General features: G+C 47.7%; 1 protein-coding gene across 2 annotated transcripts in view; it reads left to right on the top strand.

The window, feature by feature from the left end:
• Window positions 1-13841, top strand: part of SMARCAD1 (SNF2 related chromatin remodeling ATPase with DExD box 1) — a 107600-nt gene that overhangs the window by 25570 nt on the left and 68189 nt on the right. The window contains exons 5-9 of one of the 2 annotated variants that reach the window (XM_068129235.2): window positions 9270-9348; window positions 9432-9715; window positions 11797-11875; window positions 11962-12386; window positions 12631-12942. In XM_068129235.2, the coding sequence (XP_067985336.2) occupies window positions 9270-9348; window positions 9432-9715; window positions 11797-11875; window positions 11962-12386; window positions 12631-12942 (1179 nt within the window). The remainder of the gene's footprint in view (window positions 1-9269; window positions 9349-9431; window positions 9716-11796; window positions 11876-11961; window positions 12387-12630; window positions 12943-13841) is intronic. The other variant, XM_078784300.1, reaches the window with a different exon arrangement.

Here is a 13841-nt window from a genome sequence, read left to right as displayed (position 1 = left end):
GTGAGTTTTAGGTGAAGGTGGGAGTGCATCAGGGGTCGGTACTAAGTCCACTACTATTTGTAGCTGTGGTGGAGGTGCTGGCTCAGAATGTAAAGGAGCGTTTACCGTGGGAATTGTTGTATGCAGATGATCTGGTGTTGATTGCGGAAAGTATGGATGGACTGAAGGAAAAGATGAACAAGTGGAAGGAATGTATGGAGACAAAAGGTCTGAAGGTGAATATCGGAAAGACGAAGGTGATGGCAAGTGGTAAAGCATGTGGTGAGGTGGAAAGAACTGGGAAGTGGCCATCTGCTGTGTGCAGGAAGGGTGTCGGAGTGAACTCCATTCAATGTACAATGTGCGCTGAGTGGGTTCATCAAAAATGCAGTGGTTTGAGAGGGTCATTAACCAGTGTGGCAGCTACATTCAAATGTAAGGTGTGCACAGAGGGAGCTGCAGATAGAGGAAATGTTGAGTTGGATCTTGGAGACGGCGTGATGCTGGAAGGTGTGAAAACATTTTGCTACCTCGGAGACATGCTGAATGGAGAAGGTGGATCAGACTTGGCAACGGTTGCTGGCGTGAGATGTGCATGGAAGAAGCTTCGGGAACTGAGTGGCGTGCTGATGAGGAGGGGAGTGTCGTTGAAGCTGAAGGGAAAGGTGTATGCTGCATGTGTGAGAAGTGTTATGATTTATGGGAGCGAGACATGGGTAATGAACGTAGAGCAGCAACGATGGCTGGAAAGGGTGGAAATGCGAATGGTTCGGTGGATGTGCGGAGTATCGTTGAGAGAGAGGAAGACAAATGATGAATTGTGAAAGATGATGTGAATGGAGCCTGTGATTGATGCTGTGAAGAGGAACGGGTTGAGATGGTTTGGTCATGTGTTGAGGAAGGATGAAAGTGACTGGTTGAGAAGAGTGATGGAAATGAATGTAGAAGGAAGTAGAGGACGGGGAAGACCGAGAAAGACTTGGCTAAAGATGGTGAAAGAAGAAATGTGGGCAAGGGGGTGAACAAGGAGAGATGCAGAAAATAGGGCAAAATGGAGAAGATTGTCATGGGGACCGCAAGGCTCACCCCCGCTCTCGCAGGGAAAATGGCCTTAAAATGCATGTTGTTGTTGTTGTTGTTGTATGCTAGAGGCCATGAAGTGTAGCACGTGTGCAAAATTTCAAGATGATTGGATGTACGGCCTGGAAGCAAGAAGTTGTTATTACGTGAAGAAGAAGAGTCTTCTAAGTGGGCATGGAATTAATTATCACACTGCAAATGACGAGCAGGCAAAGTACGGAGCGACCTCACGGGGTCATTTTGAATTCAAATGAAATTCTGATTTCAGATTTGTCAATCGCTGAGGTATATTAACACATGACCAAAACAGATTTGGTGAAATCCCGACGATTTTTGACGAAAATATAACATTTGTGTCTGCATTTCAGTAAAGTAAAGTGTGTGCCCTGTCAGCATTGAGAAAATTGAAACGTGGCTCATTGTAAATAATTCCATATGGGGAATAGGTGTTGTTGACGATGACGTCATTGGTGCCATAATTATGATGTCATAATTCGACAGGGACAACGCTTAGTCTGACCAATTTGAAATTTAATTGAGCATGATCTATGCAACAATTATTTAGAGAATATAAATTTATGTCATCGCTCACGTGGTCTGGCAACCATATTGGATTAAAAAAAAATGAAACGTTCAAAAATAGAAGATGTTCTTAGAGTTGGCTCACCCCAAGTTGACTGCACAGGGTTAGTATTGTCGCGTAACCGTGATTAACACCACAGTTACGGATGACCGATTGCGTGACTTTACACTCCCGAGGCGAAAACTCAATGGCGGACTCAAGTTCAACACCAACGCGCGGAAGGCCAGACGCAGCGAAGGCTCCGCAACCTTATCTATTAAAATGAAACACCCAGGAAAACTGCGTTCAGATATTATGTACAAAAAGTAATATAAGGGTTTATTAGGAAAAGTAAAGCCAGTGAAAAAAAAGCCCGCCGGTAAATCTAATAACTCTAATAAACCTAAATCGGGACGTCCCCACACGACTGACAGCAAACACAAACGAGGGAGATTAATCACGAAAATAACACGTCCCGTCGTTCAAAATATACGCGGAGATCGGGCTTATCTGTCTTTGTCGTCTTGTATTGTTGGTGTCCAGCACCGCTCCCTCCGGCCCGATCGCACACCACGAGGCCCCCCCCCGCTCCAAGCACCACGCGTCCAACGCAGGCCAGCGGCTCCACTTGACCAGGGACAGGAAGGACTCCTTTCAACTCCACTCGACTCGACGCGGGAGTGCTGGCAGCCAAGTGCCAACGAACTGCTCAGTGCCAACTGGGTGTGCTCTCGTGTGTCTCCTGCGACTCCCTACAACCCGAACTGCACTCGAACTGCGACTGGAATGGCGTGTCCTCTCCAACTCTCCACCACCGCTCAACTCTCTGGTGCCTGCCTGCGTCTGCGTCTGCCAGTGCCTGCCACGAACTCAACTCAACTGCTGAAATGGCGTCCGACCGTCGCCTATATTGGTGGCCGATGACGTCACATTGCGCACTCCTCAGCCAATCAAAGCCTCCCGCGACTCCTGACATCTCCCCCGTTACGCGACCCTGCGGTCCTGGCATAACACGTGCCGGCCAGGTTTGTAGGCCTTTGGAGGTGTACACGGTGGCGGCCAATTGTGGTGGTGTTTTTGACCTGGTTTCCTGTCAATTTAATACGAAGTCCTTGTCAGGGAAAGGGGATTATTTAATGTTGCGCTAAGGACCTAACTAATGTTTATGTGGTTTGCAGTGCCATAATGGACAAAGGTTTGACTACTAGGTGAGACTCACAGGGGCGTTACCTTTAATCCCTCACTATTTAACACTCGAATCTCCAGGTAGATCCACACTCATACATCTTACCCCGACAACCGCCTGAACATCAATAACTTATTACATGTAGAGTCCCTGTCACGACAGCCGAATACCTACCTATTCAGATCTACCTAGCTCTAGATGTTGCATTACCAAATTCATAACACAGCCCCCCCCCTGGAACCGTAGCTCCTGCAAGGTTCACCGCAGGGCTACCATTCCAGCCTTAACACTTACTGTCACACACTTAATTAACCTACGAAATAAATCAGGAAGGGCTGTGGGAAGTGAGTCGGACTACCTACCTACACTTCCTTAACATGCTGAACCCCTTAACCATCATGCAAGTATGTACATCTTCTTCGTTGTTCCTGTGGAGGGAGGAAACAACAACACACAACACTAACTTAACCACAAAACTTAACCATCTTTCCAAAACTCAAAACTCTAACCTTTGTACATACCCCGGTCTACAGACCGCGTCCCCCGGTGGATGCCACAAGACACAACCTTACCTGCGGGGCCATCCCCAATGCATCCCCCCTAAATTTCCACGGGCCCTGTCCAGATGTTACAGGTGAGTGACACGGCTCGGTGGATTTCGCCCACATTCATGCAACACAGACCCCTTAACCACTCATTCTCATTCCATAGGTCATCAAGGCATTTCAAAAATCAACAAAGCACTTATTCCCAATACACCCCCTGCAGGACCATGGCATTGATGTCATTCACGTGTGTGTGCATTCCTCAACTAGGCAGCGGGGAGGTACCGCACAAAAAGATGGTGGGGGCGCATCAGGCTGTGGTGCCCGCAGTCCCAAAAACAAGTCAACCGACTTACAAATTCATTGCCCCCCCCCCCCCCCTTTACCTCTTGGCCCCGTGACAGCCCAACAGCCCCTTTCCGCCGTTACCTCGCCGGTGAGGGTCTCCACACACACCAGGCTCCTTTGCCTCCTGCTTTCACGCAGCAACACGGGTCACCGGGGGACTTCCTCACCCCGCGGCGCCCAACCAGACCCTCCACCGACGAGCTCCAATTTCCAGTTACCACCGGCTGCCAGGGGTAATTGCCGCAGAGGGGGGCCCGCAGGCATCGCTCCTCAGAGCTTGCTCTGTACCTGCGGACACACACACCTTCCCCACCCACAAGACCCCAAAACACACTTCCCCCCCCGCTGCCATTCAATTCTCCACACAACTCAGCACAATTCAGTACAATTCCATAGATGGTGTAAAAGGTGTTACAAGGCTTGCCATGGCCTGCCACATGTGAAATCCCCCTTCACAGTTCGAATCATTGAATCCTTACACATTTCCATTAGCACATTTCCAAAAAGCACAATTATCGCCCCTCATTATCTCCAATAATCATCACACACTCTCCAGGTTCCACTCTCACGACCACATCAAAACACGTAACCACAATACAAAAACATACGCCACCCACAAGACACTGTGGCTCCCATTCCATCCCCTCACCGGCCATGTCATCACTCTCACCCGCCTCCCAACTCCAAATTACATGTCCCCAATTTCCCAAAGCAAATCCTGAAGCCTGGGACAGTACTCCTCAAAACACTCACCTCAAGTGCAGGTAGTTGCAGGTTGGTCAGGTTCAAAGTGCAATCCACCCATACAATTCCCCAAATTTCACATTGGGCCTACCAAATCCTTCCAAATTTCTCTTTTGTCCCCACTACACTGGCAGGTATGTGGATCCGCATCCAACGGTGATCATCACTACACAACTACCTGTGGCCACGACAGCTCTGCACCTCTACCGTGCAAGGGTCACCGGGACAAGGTGAGCAGTCAAAACGCCAACATGGCCCATGAGTGTCCATAAGGGTGCGACCCACCATCCTTCCTTCGGCCCCCCTGCGAGGAACACAGCTGCAGCAGCCCCAGCTGGCCAATGTGGTGAGCACTTGCTGCCAAAACACACACTACCGCACACACAACCTCGGCCCTGGGGGGCACGGTCGCAGTGCGTGGCATCCCTACAGCCACGTCCCCTGCACCTCCCCATCATCCCCCAGTCCGACTACAGAACTGCAGCCCCCCAGTGCTCACCCACACTTGACCACACCAAGGTCCAGTCAACAGCCATGCTCCACCAGGAGACCCACCCAGAAGACATGGTCCACACACCTCGGACACGCACAGCACCACGTTGACCCTCAGGCTACACAACTACATCCCCATCATCCCGCGTCCCAAATATCAGCACAGTTGCCCCCGCAACCAGTTGAAAGCTGTGTCTTGCTACCCTATTAATTTCATCACAGCCTCCAACACTTTGGTCTACACACCTGGATCAATAATGGCGTCACTGTACAGTGTCCACCATGGCATTTCAAAATCCACCCTTAAATTTCCATCTAACCCACAGATTACCCATGCCAAACATTTGTCACATTTTACTAACCTCACCAAAGAAGGATGCTTTGCCATACACATGCCAGCCGAGCATGGCCCATATGCTCGGCTCGTTACACATCTCCCGATTCACATCCCCATGGCTCTCTTCCCAACCCGAGAGTCCATAAATCACAACGGAGCATCTGTGGAAGGTCACTCACACCATCATGTTCCACAGATGCCCCATTGGTTGTCCGGCAGGCTATCTCCATCCCTGTCCATTCGGTTTGACCCGCGTCCATCGACCAACCACCATGCCAGGTCACCGCATGCTGGTTGTCCCAGAGTCCCTGGAGGAGAGTGCCAGGCCGCATGCCCGGGTGGTCACCACATCAGTCCCAAGTTGGCCGTCCGCAGTGCCACCACCAAAGCGCGACCCACAACACCTCCCCCTAGTGGTCCTCAATATTTGCCATCCCAGGCTTGAGAAACCACCTCGGACCTCCCTGGAGGTCTTAACCCCCACCAGGGTCCGGTGACCCTGCCGGCCCGAGCCACCAGCTCGGACGGCGCCCCGACGGACAAGGGACGCCACACTCCACCAGACCCCCCGTGGGACCCAGGTCGTACCTCGACACCCAAGGCTGGACCCCACGTCCAAATCTCGCCATCACAGCCCCCCAGCTGGCCGGCATACCCAAATTTTGAAAGGGGCAACTTTTGCCCGAGGCCATCACCCATGACCTCTCCATGTCCAGATCCCGCAGCCCGGGGACCAATCCCAACCATGGCTGCTCCAAATCAATTTCCCATTGTAATTTTATTTTACAAATTTTCATTCCCACTGCCAAACCGCAGCTGCAGGGAACAACCTCTACCACCGGTTGTTCTGCCCCTCCCTGCAGTTGATCCAAATTCCCTACAGGGACCAAATCTCCAGAAGCTCTATCTCCCGATCCTCCAAGATCCAAATCCAGCCCGGAGCCAACACACTCCCCCAACTGGTTGTCCAATTTTGGAGCCTCGGTTTCCAAATAGCAGTGTACAGTGAGCGTCCCCTCGGTCATTCCAACCACCTCCTCGGACCAACTCACCTCATGTCCCAGGCTCCTTTGGGCCTGAACAAGCTCTACCTCCATGGGACTGTCACAGGTCTCCAGCCGCTGGATCAAATCATCCTCATTATTACAAATCATTCCTGGCCCCGCCAGGCTTTGATCAATATCCCCAATAAATACCTGGTCCGGCTCCATTGCACGGACCCCCAAAAACTCTACCCCCTCTTGCTCCGCACCACCGCCCTGGTGCTGCACAATTCCAAATTCATCCCCCGGTTGGGGTGTTGTGACATCCACACGGTCCCGATAAACAACCAGGCCAGAATGTGGGAAACATTCCCCATTACAACTCTCACATTCCAAATTTCCTTCCCCGCTCACCTGTGGACACTCCCTGCTCACCTGTGGACACTCCACGTTTACCTGCAGGCATTCCCCATCTACCTGTACACATTCCCCATCCACCTGTGGACATTCCCCATCCACCTCTGCACCTGCAGTCTCCCTATTTACTTCAATTGCCATCCCCTGTGCAATTCCCTGCTCGTGAGCAACATGCACATCTGCATGGGCCGTACTCTCTCCTGTTCCCAATCTAGCTTCCCCCTCTTCAGATTCAATTTTATCATTTATTCCCCGAATTTCTGTCAGGTTTCGCTCACCCTGTGGTGTCATGTCTCCCATATATTTTCCCAATCGCTCATTCAGTCGTTCATAGTGGGCCTTCATGTCTCCCCGAATTACTGCAAAGATTCGCTCATCCTCGGCCCTCTGAGCATTTATTAAATTTACTATGGTCTGGAGATCTATCGGGGCCGTCCCAGCGGCGGGGAAAGTTCCAACACTATCCTCCATATCCCCCATTTCCGGCTCACTCCCGACGCTGACGGAGGCCTCGCTGCGCACCTCCATTTCGTCGACCTCCGACATCCGCCTTTCGGAAGGTTGTTTCCCGCGCGCGTATTTATTTTAATACCAAAAACACAATTTAAATTTGACGAAGACGCGATATCGCGCTCCGTATGCCCAATTGATTATTAAATTTCTCCGCCTCGCCTATACAAATTTTGCGTTCGAACGTCGGACGCAATGTACGCCCGACCGTGTCGATGTCTCGCCGCGGACAAAAAAATTTGTCCGACGGGTTCAAATCCTACACTCCTGACACCACTTGTCGCGTAACCGTGATTAACACCACAGTTACGGATGACCGATTGCGTGACTTTACACTCCCGAGGCGAAAACTCAATGGCGGACTCAAGTTCAACACCAACGCGCGGAAGGCCAGACGCAGCGAAGGCTCCGCAACCTTATCTATTAAAATGAAACACCCAGGAAAACTGCGTTCAGATATTATGTACAAAAAGTAATATAAGGGTTTATTAGGAAAAGTAAAGCCAGTGAAAAAAAAGCCCGCCGGTAAATCTAATAACTCTAATAAACCTAAATCGGGACGTCCCCACACGACTGACAGCAAACACAAACGAGGGAGATTAATCACGAAAATAACACGTCCCGTCGTTCAAAATATACGCGGAGATCGGGCTTATCTGTCTTTGTCGTCTTGTATTGTTGGTGTCCAGCACCGCTCCCTCCGGCCCGATCGCACACCACGAGGCCCCCCCCCGCTCCAAGCACCACGCGTCCAACGCAGGCCAGCGGCTCCACTTGACCAGGGACAGGAAGGACTCCTTTCAACTCCACTCGACTCGACGCGGGAGTGCTGGCAGCCAAGTGCCAACGAACTGCTCAGTGCCAACTGGGTGTGCTCTCGTGTGTCTCCTGCGACTCCCTACAACCCGAACTGCACTCGAACTGCGACTGGAATGGCGTGTCCTCTCCAACTCTCCACCACCGCTCAACTCTCTGGTGCCTGCCTGCGTCTGCGTCTGCCAGTGCCTGCCACGAACTCAACTCAACTGCTGAAATGGCGTCCGACCGTCGCCTATATTGGTGGCCGATGACGTCACATTGCGCACTCCTCAGCCAATCAAAGCCTCCCGCGACTCCTGACATCTCCCCCGTTACGCGACCCTGCGGTCCTGGCATAACACGTGCCGGCCAGGTTTGTAGGCCTTTGGAGGTGTACACGGTGGCGGCCAATTGTGGTGGTGTTTTTGACCTGGTTTCCTGTCAATTTAATACGAAGTCCTTGTCAGGGAAAGGGGATTATTTAATGTTGCGCTAAGGACCTAACTAATGTTTATGTGGTTTGCAGTGCCATAATGGACAAAGGTTTGACTACTAGGTGAGACTCACAGGGGCGTTACCTTTAATCCCTCACTATTTAACACTCGAATCTCCAGGTAGATCCACACTCATACATCTTACCCCGACAACCGCCTGAACATCAATAACTTATTACATGTAGAGTCCCTGTCACGACAGCCGAATACCTACCTATTCAGATCTACCTAGCTCTAGATGTTGCATTACCAAATTCATAACAGTATTCTATGAATACCATCGAGTTTATTTAATGATTTGTACGATGGAGTACAAATTAATTCTTTCAGATTTTCATACCTAAGGGCAAGGTAAATTGTTGTAAAAAGATACAGGTGCAGGATGATTAAAGTAAAGCCAACTTCTAGCTATGCAGAAGCTGCAAAAAGCAGATATTACTGCTCACGACAGTCATCTACAGGCGCACCGTTTCAGACACAAGAACATCGTTACATTCTCGACATTTACTGGCAAGCTCCCGTGAGACTGCAATGATCACATGATCCTCAACTGTAAATACCCTTGTGTTTACTTCGTTTTGTTGACTATAATATACCAACTGTTACCCCATTATGTTGTTTCATCTGCTAATGTCTGTTATCCCTTTCACCAATTTTTATTTTATCCCATTCATTTAACCATTTTAAAATATCTTTAATTACTCACATTTGCTGACCTTTTGATGTTTTAGCCTCTTTGGTGAAACTTTAGGTGTTGAACTAAATCCTGGCAGTCATTGTGCTTTCTGTTGCAGGTTTTGAATTCGGACACAGGCAGTGAAGATGAAGTGGCTGAGGTTGCATTACCCAATATGGGGCATGGGAAGAGGGATGGTATGTTTGGTGGTATGTTAAATGGAAAGCCTGCATAAAATGGTTGCAAAATCATCTGACTTTGGTTTGTTCTGTGTGCGCAGAAAAGGAACAGGTGGTTTTGGCTCAACGAGCAAGAGAGAAACTCTCAAAATTTCACAACGAGTTTGCAAGCTCTTCTACCACGAATCGAGGCACTGGCAACCTTCAAGGCCATCCTCAACTAACAGCTACACCGACTAGCCCCACTTGGTTAACTGCTCACTCCATACACAGCAGAGAAGCTGTGCCCGATCCCAGCAGTGACACGAGTGAATCAAGTCGCCGTCCTGTCAGGAACAGGAAGGGTTGTTCCCGAAGTGTACCATTGAAGGTTATAGAAACTGAGGTAGGAAGGTGGGCATCAGCCTGCTTTTTTTGTTCGCTATAATGTTTAAAAACATTTGTTCACTTGCAATTGTTGTCAAGTAGAACCACCAACTGCTTCACTTTCCTCCTTCACGAATTCACTACTTCTTGCCCCATGTGATGTTTCACCTCTATTATATCAAGCTCTACTTTCTTGAGTTTGTGATTTTTATTTTTATTTTTTTATTTTTTAATATTCTGGTGCTGGGGTGGGATTTAACCTGCTATCATTTTTTTCGTGCTGTTCTTCACTATTTCACTACTTCTTGTTCACTCTACTGAGTGCTGTTATAGTTTTCACTTTTTATGCCTCTGCCCCCAAAGTTACTGGAGGCATTATTAGTCCCCTACCGGTGTACACCGGAGGGGACTATAGGTTTGCACGCCGTCCCTCCGTCTGTCAGTCTGTCAGGCCGTCAGTCCGTCACGCAAAGAACAGTTTTCCAGACTTTATTTCTAAACGCTTAATGCTAATGATTTCAAACTTGGCACATGGTTTCCTCATGATAAGTTACAGATCAAGTTAGAAATTCACGACCTTTCGATCATTTTTGACAAAGTTATGGCATTTTGAACTTTGGGTAATTCTGATAATTCTGATGATCCTTAACTCAGTGCCATTTTATGTTTTAATTTCCTTTAAAAACCAATTTCTCTGCAATAATAGGACCGATTGAGATAAAATTTTCACCATATGATGGACTCGGTCTGTAGAATATTTTAATGGTAATTGTGACATCACAGGTCACGTGGTTCGGTCGCCATATTGTTTTCGTGAAAACACGAAAAACCCTTTTTCTCTGCAACGGCTGAACAGATCGAGGCCAAGCTTTGCAGGCAGAATCGCATACCCATGACAAACAAAAACGTCAGCGAGCATGACGTCATGCGTCACATGGTTTCAGAGTTATGACGTTTTTAAGCATGAACCTTTAAAACCGAGCTCCTCCCTCATTTTTGATCCAATCGAGGGGAAACTTCACAGATCTGCTCAGCACTAAAATGTCCTTTTGGAATTTGCGATAGGGCACGTGGTTTGGCAGATATCTTTAATTAAACGAAAATATTTTTTTAAAAATGGATATCTTGTTTATTTTTAAACCTCTTCTCTTCTGGTTTGGCTCCTGCTTTGTCAACCGTCCGATCTTTCCCAACAACTCCAAGATGCACTTGTTCTTCCAGTCACCCCCTCATGGCTAAGCTCCACAAATCCAGGCTGATGGCTGACTGCACACCTAAATTCTGTTTCTCACCTTTTCTGTCTGTGGAGCCACCTTTCTGAGGCTGTTGTACCTTTTTCCTCCAGGTGCTTCAAGGAGGTGTTGTTGCACCGTCATCTCACGTCATTCTTGCACACAATCTTTACAATTTTAACCCTACCCTCCTCCTTGTATACATTTAGCAATGCATGGCATAGCTGATGTCATAAGAAAATGGTTGAAGGAAAGAGGAAGAGTATTATAATGTGCACGTGTCAGGATGGAGACAGACCGACTAGTGAAGTACTTAATTGTTCCGTTTCAGGTCTATTGTATAATGTAATTTATTTAATGATTTGTACGATGGAGTATAAATTAATTCTTTCAGATTTTCATACCTAAGGGCAAGGTAAATTGTTGTAAAAAGATACAGGTGCAGGATGATTAAAGGAAAGCCAACTTCGAGCTATGCAGACGCTGCAAAAAGCAGATATTGCTGCTCACGACAGTCATCACGACATCGACAGGTGCAGCGTTTTAGACACAAGAACATCGTTACATTCTCGACCTTTACTGGCAAGCTCCCGTGAGACTTTGCAATGATCACATGATCCTCAACTGTAAATACCCTTGTGTTTACTTCGTTTTGTTGACTATAATATACCAACTGTTACCCCATTATGTTCTTTCATCTGCTAATGTCTGTTATCCCTTTCACCAATTTTTCTTTAATCCCATTCATGTAACCATTTTAAAATATCTTGAATTACTCACATTTGCTGACCTTTTGATGTTTTAGCCTTGTTGGTGAAACTTTAGGTGTTGAACAAAATCCTGGCAGTCATTGTGCTTTCTGTTGCAGGTTTTGAATTTGGACACAGGCAGTGAAGACGAGGTGGTTGATGTTTCATCACCCAATATGGGGCATGGGAAGAGGGGTGGTATGTTTGGTGGGATGTTAAATGGAAAGCCTGCATAAAATGGTTGCAAAATCATCTGACAAGTTTGGTTTGTACTGTGTGCGCAGAAATGGAACAGGTGGTTTTGGCTCAACGAGCAAGAGAGAAACTCTCAAAATTTCACAAAGAGTTTGCAAGCTCTTCTACCACGAATCGAGGCACTGGAAACCTTCAAGGCCATCCTCAACTAACAGCTACACCGACTAGCCCCACTTGGTTAACTGCTCACTCCATACACAGCAGAGGGTCTGTGCCCGATCCCAGCAGTGACTCCAGTGAATCAAGTCCCCGTCCTGTCGGGAACAGGAAGGGTTGTTCCCAAAGTGTACCATTGGAGGTTGTCTTACCTGATATAGGATGGTGGGCTCACTCCATACACAGCAAAGAATCTGTGCCCGATCCCAGCAGTGATTCGAGTGAATCAAGTCCCCGTCCTGTCAGGAACAGGCAGGGCTGTTCCAGAAGTGTACGATCGAAGGTTATAGAAACTGAGGTAGGAAGGTGGGCATCAGCCTGCTTTTTTTGTTAGCTATAATGCTTAAAAACATTTGTTTACTTGCAATTGTTGTCAAGTAGAACTACCAACTGTTTCACTTTCCATCCTTCACTATTTCATTACTTCTTGCCCCATGTGATGTTTCACCTCTATTATATCAAGGTCTACTTTCTTGAGTTTGTGATAAAAAAAAATTTCCCCATGCTGGGGTGGGATTTAACCTGCTATCGTTTTTTTTAAGTCCGAGGAGGAAAACAAAGAGGAAGGAGCAAAAGAGAACACAAAACATGAGGAAAGGAAGGATGTGTTGGGGGAGAAACAAAAAGAAGAAGATTATGAACACCACCAACAACAAGAGGGTGACAGAAATGAGGTTGAGGAAGATGGAATGGAGGACTATGACTATGTATGTGAAACTCCAGGACATGGTGCAAACGTATTGAATTTCATCGCTTCTGCTTCTTTGGAAGAGCTGTGTTTGCTACCACGTGTCACCATGGAAGTGGCTCAGAAGATCATTGCTCTTAAGCCATTTTCTCGCCAAAAATACCTGGTAATTCATCTCTCAGATTTATCCCGAGGAACAAAGCTTATATATATTTTATACATATAAATGTGAACGTCTGTTTGTGCGGTTGTGCCTCATGGACAGCCTAAGGAAGTGACTTGGAGAGGGAAGAGGGGATCCATGGGGGGTACCTTTTCACGACAAAAAACATGGGCGCATCATATTTAGACTAGGGGCATGCCTAAGGGGCGTGGCAGCAGGTCATGCCCAAGGGGTGTGACTGCCTCTGAAAGCCCAAAAAGCCCACTAAACTACATTGCGTGACTGACTATTTTTTTTCAGGACAACGCCGGGTAACTGCTAGTTTTTAATAACTAGTTCCCTTAAAAGAAAATTTGATGCAGGAGGAGGCCATTCGGCCCATCAAAGTTTGTGCTGTGGTTGTATGTCCATGCTCTATCCTTTTTAACTCAACTGGACTATCGTCCATTTGAGTTCATCACATACTGAACCCTCCGGCATCCGTCTGTCATCGTCGTCTCGTCCATTAACTTTTCGACGTTAACAATCCAGCGTCCACAAATATCAACTGATTCTGATCAAACTTGACATGCAGCATCCTTACCCCAAGGACCAGGTTGGTATTACATTTCAGCCCGATCCGTTGAAAAATGGCGGACTTCGGCAACCATTTTGTTTTTGGTCATGAAAACGACGTTAACACTCCAGCGTCCACAAATATTAACAGATTTTGATCAAATTTAGAATGTTTAACTCTTACCACACAAGGTAGATTGCTATTGCATTCCAACCCGATCCGGCACAAAATGGCCGCAATAGGCCGCCATATTGTTTTCAGCTCCGAAACGATGTTAAGACTTTAACGTCCACAAATATTTATTCTGACGTCACTTAAATATGCACTTGCGACGTTTTGTGGGCAT

Source organism: Myxine glutinosa, chromosome 9, assembly GCF_964187855.1.
Source record: "Myxine glutinosa chromosome 9, kmMyxGlut1.1, whole genome shotgun sequence".
In the NCBI taxonomy this organism is placed as follows: domain Eukaryota; kingdom Metazoa; phylum Chordata; class Myxini; order Myxiniformes; family Myxinidae; genus Myxine; species Myxine glutinosa.
This window is presented reverse-complemented; position numbering and strand designations above follow the sequence as displayed.